Source organism: Gossypium arboreum, chromosome 6 (assembly GCF_025698485.1).
Source record: "Gossypium arboreum isolate Shixiya-1 chromosome 6, ASM2569848v2, whole genome shotgun sequence".
Classification (NCBI taxonomy): Eukaryota; Viridiplantae; Streptophyta; class Magnoliopsida; order Malvales; family Malvaceae; genus Gossypium; species Gossypium arboreum.
Genome location: NC_069075.1, coordinates 5,001,897 through 5,010,095, shown reverse-complemented (window position 1 = coordinate 5,010,095; position 8,199 = coordinate 5,001,897). Strand labels below are relative to the sequence as shown.

Below are 8,199 nucleotides of genomic sequence, written 5' to 3'. Positions count from 1 at the left end.
CAACATTTTTTTTCTTTTCCAATTCCGGTCTTATTCCATTTCTGCAAATTGTTGTTTCCTTCCTGTGGTTCGTAGGTAAGATTTCGCTGTGGGTTAAGGGAGGTGTTGTCTAATGCTTTAATTTTTGCTGGTGGTTTTGAACTGATTCTGTTTTGCCATTTCAGCAGATGTTGCCCAAGAAATTCGAAACCCTTTGGTTGAGTAGTGAAGTCTGGAGGCTACCATTGTCGAAGGTAAGTTCAAATCGTTTTAGTGCAATTTTTTCGTTGTGGTTTTGCATTGTGCTCGAAAAATATCTCGTTTGGATTTGTGAATTAAGGTTAATTGGGGACATTTTGTTTGACAATTGTAGGTTCTGTTCACTTCGAATGTGCGATTGCTTCGAAAACGAATCAAGCTTAAACAAGAAAAATCAAGGTTCGACGAAAGCCGAAAAAGGGCACTGTCAACGCCACACTGGCATATGTCAGGCCATTTGCGAGACACAACCGTGTGATTGTCATAGGTGTGGTCGTACGCGAGACACGGTTGTGTGATGGCGAATGTGTGGCCATGTGGGTCACATGGGCTAGGCCAGGTTGGATATATGGGCTCACAAGTTTATGTGGGCCCAAAATTCTGAAAATTTTTCTTAAGGTCGCACAGGTCGTTCCGATTGACTGTGGGCCTACTGTAGGGTGGTAAGGGCTAACCAAACCCTTTTTCATATGATTTGATAGTCTGATAGTCTAATCTGTGTAGAAAACTAATATGTATTTCTAACTGTTCTATTTGAGTATATATGTTATCTGTATACGAGCATGATAAGCATGATAATTCTGTTAATTCTATAATTTGTATCTGTGTTTGGGGTAGGATTTGTATATGTGGAGGAAGTGATCTGTACAGTGACCTTTCGCCTATATTCTGGCAGCTTGATTGCATATTATTCTGTTATGTGTCACATCAACACTATATGGTGTGTAGGGATAGGTAGGTGTTTTTAACCCTACATAGTATGATGGGATAGTCAGATATAGTGTGTAGAGGATGGGGGTAAGATTTTGTATATCTGTTCTGTTTATCTGATTCTGATATCTTTATCTGTTAAGGACTTAGGTCCAAATCTGTATCTGTCTGTACATGTGATTCTATGTATGTTCCATGACTATCTTTGTTAGGTTACACATTGAGTTTATGAAAACTCACATCTATTTGTTTGTTCTGTACAGGTAACCCTCGGACTTAGGCGGGTCAGTGTGATGGAGGCTCCGCTGTGACCATTGGATAAAACTGCCTTTGAGTTTCGGTATTTTTAAAATTCTGGATTTATTTGAGAGTTTGTAGTTTTTTTTTTTAGACTTTCTAGACTGTATGGTTTTAACTGTTGGTTTTGGTTTTGATTGCTTTCTATCCTGCATTGTTGTTGAAACGATTTACGAAAACGACGGTTTCGATAGTAAACAAGTAAATGAATATGTTTTGTAAAATTTGGACATTTTATAACAAGTAACTTTATAAGGTTTTTATCAAAATAAAAACAGTTTCAAAACCCTTCTTCGCAGCACTCTCGGATTAGGCCATAACATCTAGGCTGGGTTTGAGGTGTTACAATTATTTGACCTATTAATTTAGCCTATAAATAGGCTCTTTTACAACCTTAGAAAATACACCTATTAGAAATTAAAACTCATAACACTTTTAGAGAGTTTTGTGTTTACGTTTTGAGGGTTATTTGTTTTCGAGTTTTCAGGGTTTAGTTTTTATCTCTATCTTTTGTACTGTTCGTTCTTTTGTCATTATAGTAAAATTATATTTGCCTGTAGTTTTTTATCCTCTTTGGAAGGGTTTTTCACGTTAAATTTATGTGTTTAATTTCTCAATTTCTTCTACTATTTTTACTTGTTCGTTGCTTAATCAGGTCGATCCCCAACACATTCTGTATAAGTCAGTTCATGAATTAGTAACTACATCTAATCTCTAAAAAAACTCAATTGTTTCGAACTTTCTTTTATTTGGAATGAGAATATTTATGGAATTCCTATGAGTAAGATCAAACCTTATTCCGTAGTATTTACATAAGATTTCTCTTTCTTAATCTTAAGCAAATCTCTAAGAAGACTCAATTAATATATGATTTATGTTTTAGCTTCTGTTCCTTTTCGTATGTTTTGAAAAAAAAAATTATTGATCAATTCTAAATCTTTCTTTTCTATTGATTCTTTTCTGATCAAGATATGGATCTATGAATTTATGTGTTTACATCAAACTTTGTTCATGACTTAACAAAAATAAGAAAAAAACATTAATTAAATAATATAAAAAAGTGAAAAATATTTTCAATTTTTATTTTTGTCTATTCTATTATATATAATTTAATTTTAATATAATTTAATATTTAAACTTTTATAATATCATTAGTTAATTTAAATACTTCATTTTAATTTAAATGTTTATTTGAATTTTTAAAAATTAAACACGTTAAATCCAATTACATTATAATGTCATTTTTTATATAAATATTAAGCAAGTTTTTTATTTTAAAACGTGGTATCAATAAATTTAATAAAAAAATTTATCGTTGTTAATAAATAAACCTAAATTTTTAAATAAAATAAATGATAATAACATTTCATATTTATCTTCTAAACATCAATCATATATGTGTAATAACTAAGGTAAGATCTTATATAAAATTCAAAATAAATAAATAAATAAATAAGCAAAAAAAAATATCTGTAAATATCGTTGTCAGTTATGAAACATTAAAAACAGCCAAATAAAGTAATCACACGTGTCGCGAAACCATTTCTCTTCTTTAAATCAACTAATAAAGTCGACTGTTTAAACAAATAAATTAACCAACCTGTCAATTTATCAACCAATATCCACTTGACTTTATTTTTTTTTACTTTGGAATTTTCTTTTTGTCAAACTTGAACCTGTGTTCGGTTTTGAAACAAAAGACTTCTCTGTTCATGTTTTTGGTTTTTTTAGAACTAAAAAGAAAAAGAAAAAAAAACAGTCTTGGATCTGAAATGGTTTTTTCTTTTGGTTAGATTTTTATTTTTTTAAAATTTTTTTCATAATTTGAAATTATTAGAACAACATCGAATTTTTTTTCTGAACTTGTTTTTTTTTTAAATATATATATTTCGATTGTCTTTTTTCCCTTTTTATTTTTAATATTTTAATAATTTAATGTTCCAAATCTGACACCCAAATCATGAGGAAGAAGCTCGATACCCGTTTCCCAGCTGTAAGTTCTTTCTTCTTCTTCTTTTTCCTTTTATTTTTCACTGAATTTGTTTAATTTCCTTTTTTTTAATACGATGTTAATTTGATTTGGGTATTCGATTTTTGATTGATTCGATGGAAAATGAAATCTGGGTCTTTTTTATTATTATTAAAGTTTTTGATGTTGTGATTGCCTTTTGTTGTTGCGATTCCGATTTATACGATCTAGGTCATCATTAGTTTACGATAGAATAGTTGATTGTGTGTTCAATATTTAGGGTTATTGGATATTAGTTCATAATTGTTTTAACTATATGGATTTTTCATGGACGGTGTTGTTTGATTTGTGTTTTTTCCTTGTTCTATGAAAACCCAGGTTGGTTTAATAAATTTTTTTTTATTGTTTCTTCGGAATTGATCGATTTTTATGGAACTATGGAGGTTAAATTTCCAATTATTATTTGATAATTCTTAGGCTGCTGAATATCTTGCTTACTTGTAGAACTTTAGTTTCTTTTCAGTCCTCATGTTCTAGTTTAGTGTTGACATCCTTAGCATTTGTGTTATTCTGACTCTTGGCTTTTATTGAAGTACCCATACCCGGACATGGGTATGAGAATATGACCTTCCAACAATGTTAGAAATGGGGAAAAAGAAAAGAAACCTTGAAGAAATTGAACATACCTATGTCGAACAGTATCCACATCCGACACTTGCACATAAGTTTGAGTAACATAGATTCGCAGCATTCTACTACTCACACCGGAGTTGGCATGTGGCACTTGGAACTTGCATTATGTTGATCAGTTGATGGTATTAAATCAGCAACTTACAATGACATGTGTCACACGATGTCTCATTTGATAACAACATTGATGCGTCAAAGATCCCATCTTCTTGTCTTGATATACTCTATATTTAACAAACCTTGTCGGGTTTCTTACTTGTCATGGTGCTGCTGTTTTATATTAGGATAACCCAATATTAGTATATAAATTTGATTGCTTATACTTAAGATGCACAGTTTTGTGGTTCCACAATTCGACGTATCGTTGCATCTTTCAAGCCGTTTTTTATCTCAAAAAATTATGCATGTGATAAGGTGCTGAAACTTTCAAATGTTTTTGTTTTTTCAGGCTCGCATTAAAAAGATTATGCAAGCAGATGAAGATGTCGGGAAGATTGCATTAGCGGTGCCCGTTTTAGTTTGTGAGCAGCTATAACTTTTCACAATTTGCCGAAATAATTCTTTTATGCATGTATATTACTTGATCACGCTTCTTTCTGTTACTTTGCAGCAAAAGCATTGGAATTGTTTCTACAAGACCTTTGTGATCATACGTATGAGATTACTCTTCAGAGGGGAGCAAAGACCATGAATTCATTGCATTTGTAAGTGAATAATTAGTGTTTTCTTTTTGTACCGTGCAATATCTGTGGCCTACTTTAGGGTTTGATGTTCTTTTCTGCATTTATTGTGCATAAACGTTCTTTGAATGCTTTGTTTCACATTTCTTGATTAGTCTACATGTATTAGCGATATAGATAGGAACAAAACAAATACAAAATGCCTTAAACACTTTTGGAGTTTCACCTTAAATGCTTTAAATACAAGTTTTCCCACAACTTTTGTCGATTTCATTTCATTTATGTTGGACTTGGTCCGGATTTCCTCCTTTCGGGTCTGGAAGTATCATAAATCTGCTATGAGGTTAAAAATAATATATTTTTTCATCCTTCCTCGATCATGCTACATTTTTGGATTAACAAGCCTTGTAATCAGTACAGTTTCTTATTATGTGTCTCTGGATCTCATTCTTTGTTACCCTTAGTGTTACGTATTTTCAGTGTATTGTGCATTGTTCTAACAAAAGTTTTAAATAAACTGCAGAAAGCATTGTGTACAGAGCTACAACGTATTCGATTTTCTGAGGGACATTGTTAGCCGGGTTCCTGACTATGGTCATGGCCATTCTGATGCTACTGCTGCTGCTGCTGGTACTGATGATCGAACTATTTCGCGGAGAAGGTTAGTGAAACCCTGGCTTTTTCCTTGTTTCTCACTTCTCGAGTTGTAAAAAAGGTCTCTTATTTGGTGATATTTTTTCGTATCATTCTGCCAGGAAAGCTACTGGAGATGAGGTCAATGACAGTGATGAAGAATCAAAGAGAAGCAGAATGGTAAGATGGCTTACTTTCATATAAGAATTACTGGGTTTGTCTGATGCAGTGCGTGTTATACCACATGTAGTATAATGTCATTATCTGGAGCATGCCATTTATGTCTGTGAATTTAAGTACTTTCACTAACACCTTCCCTCACTTGTATTCAACGCAGCATGATATGGGTCATGCAGGCACCAGTGGCAGAGGGAGAGGCCGGGGACGAGGCAGGGGTCGTGGAAGAGGAGCTCGAAATGTGGAAAGAGATGCTCATCGTGAAATAGAACCAGAACCCTGCTCAACTCTTCAGCAAAACAACAAAAGTCATTCAACCTCAGGAATGGTGATAGATGATGGTTCCGAGTTGAAGGAACCGGTGAAAGAGAACACAGCTGCTGAAGATGCCAATCAAGCTGTTCGGAATTTTGATCTGAATGCCGAGGTAGATGAGAATGTGGATACAAAAGCCTCAGCAACTGCTGCTAAAGTTGCTGCACCTGCACCCCCAGTCGGTGTTGCTAGTGCCGCTGCTGCACCAGCAGCGCCAGCTGCAGCAGCTCAGCCTTCTACAGCAGAGCCTACAACAGAGGCCAAACATGAAGAATACCCAGGCTGGTCTCTTTCGGATATGGACAAGATAGCTATCGATCCTCTTCAACTTGCTCGGCTTGGTGGAAGGTTAGACGAGGATGAAGAAGATTATGATGAGGAAGGGTGAGTAGCTCGAAACTGGACTCCTAGAAAAAGTAGCGGTTGAGATCAGATTAGCAACCCAGTAGGAAAACCCGAAAATAGTCAGGATGACCTCATTGGAGTATGGAAGTATATCCCATGAGGTCTCTCAAGGGCTCAAATGGATTTCTCTTCTCTATATCTTTATTTATCTGTCACGGTTCGCTTTCTGTTATAGCATTTGCTAACATAACTTTAAAATGGTAGATTCTCACAGCCGAAAGACACTAGTCCACAAACCTACTTGTTATGCCACGAGAAATTTGCGGTTCCGTAGTGTAACTATGATCTTATTGCTCTTTCCATTTCGATTTAGCTCATTAACTTTAGTTTCATGATTGTCAAATGCATTAGCCCTGTCCATTTCTTCAATTTCATTAACCAAGTTAAGCAATGGGAAGAACATGTTTGCCGGCCCATGTTGCAAAAAGGAGCGATTCGGATCCCTCCCCATTGCCGGAACTAAAACTGGGTAGTCTTTGAAGCTTTTGAGCTTGTGATAGATCATAGATGCATGGATGAATTGCATCTTTCTTTCCATGCATGTGAATTATAATACAATATGTATACATATTTCGATGACATGAAACTAATAGTAGGATTAACAATTTAACAGCTTACTATATGTAACTATGTTGTCCTTGATCCTTATTTTCTTTAATTATACCCCAAAATTCAGTGCCTACCTGAGTACGTAATCCCCGAAAATCTTTCAAATGCATTACAGATATTAATATTCAACACTCACACACAACTCTTAAATAACATAGACTATTATATAGTAACATTAGCTTCTAGAGAGATGTGGCTCCATGCAATTGAGATGGAAAATTCTTTGCCTCTTATGGTGTACCTCCACCTTCAATTTCTCTTCCTCCTCTCCTCTCTTCACTATGAGAACCAATTCGATTCTCGCGTAATCTTCCACCACCTAAGTCTGAGATTCAAATGAAAACGAAATTACATATAAACTCGGATTCAATTCCAATAAAGCAATAAGAAAATAAAACCTACCCGTTTACAGCATACCTCGGCATTGGCATGAACGATTTCTTTAAGTTGATAAAGCACAAGGGAATTTGATCTCTGCTGAATGGTCTTCAGAGCATGAGTTGCAGCTTATTCAACAACAGGATCGTGCGCTGGAATACATTGCCAACCAGGGCCATGGCCATCTATTTTGGAGCAAATAATTAATTTGAGTTTGATATGAAACAATATATATATATATATATATACTCTTAGGTTTTCTTTCCACTCACTCATCGTATTTTTTCACTTTTTCATCCGATCAAACACACCCTCGAATTTTGGGTGTTATTTCAATACAACGATAGTTACCTTTAGTTTTCCATCTAGCAAACGAGTAATAATGAGATCCCATGCGCTTTGCTCTTCGCTTCTTTGCGTAAGAGCTCCTGCCTGTACCGGGTAAAAGCTGCACAACTGCAAAATAGGAAAGGAGATATTCTTCATATCGTATCCTTGTGCATGAGTATTCTTAATAAGATACAAACTCTTTTATTTTTTTTCTTTTCTTTTCTTAAATGCCGATAATTTCCTACAATAACTATTCGAAGAAAATTTGAGTAATGAAGAACCTTTGTTGACCACAAGATCGGAAGTAGTAGAAGAAGGGGAAGCGTGATCATCACCGGCATGTTTAAATTCCTGCAACTCCTTGAAGTTCGACCAAGGTTTGACCCCCACTTTGGCCTCATAAAGCTTCTTTTAGCCGGCATCAATGGCTTCCACCGTCAAATGGTGAAGCCTCCCGACTACCAGTTGCTCGGCTGCTTGATCTACCCTCACAAACACAACCGTACCGTTCTCTCTATTGTTGTGTGCTCATCGATAGCAAAGCGAGCGACGTTTTCGAGCTCCACGTTGATTGCCGAACCTCCGCCCAAAGTGACTGCGGTAGTGGTGGTCATTGGTTATAAGCTGAGGGTTAATTCCGCAGAGAGATTGATGAAGAAGAGAATTGAGATTGCCGTGGAAGATGAAAATGGAGAAGGCTTAAATGAATAATTGATTCTCACACTGTAGCTATTTTTTTTTCCTTTGCTTTAATTGATTCTCACACTG

At 35.1% G+C, this 8,199-nt stretch overlaps 1 protein-coding gene across 1 annotated transcript; it reads left to right on the top strand.

Moving 5' to 3' along the window:
• Positions 1-2,831: 2,831 nt before the first annotated feature.
• On the top strand, positions 2,832-6,393 carry LOC108483903 (uncharacterized). The gene is made up of 6 exons (XM_017787437.2): positions 2,832-3,238; positions 4,353-4,425; positions 4,515-4,608; positions 5,108-5,245; positions 5,340-5,397; positions 5,555-6,393. The coding sequence occupies exons 1-6, from the start codon at positions 3,206-3,208 to the stop codon at positions 6,095-6,097; spliced, it is 939 nt and encodes a 312-aa protein (XP_017642926.2). The 5' UTR covers positions 2,832-3,205; the 3' UTR covers positions 6,098-6,393.
• The last annotated feature ends 1,806 nt before the right edge of the window (positions 6,394-8,199 follow it).

Coding starts and splice junctions, on each gene's coding strand:
- LOC108483903 (XM_017787437.2), top strand. CDS start 3,206: ATGAGGAAGAAGCTCGATACCCGTTTCCCAGCT. Junction 4,426..4,514: donor AGCGGTGCCCGTTTTAGTTT/GTGAGCAGCTAT, acceptor GTTACTTTGCAG/CAAAAGCATTGGAATTGTTT. Junction 5,246..5,339: donor CGAACTATTTCGCGGAGAAG/GTTAGTGAAACC, acceptor TCATTCTGCCAG/GAAAGCTACTGGAGATGAGG.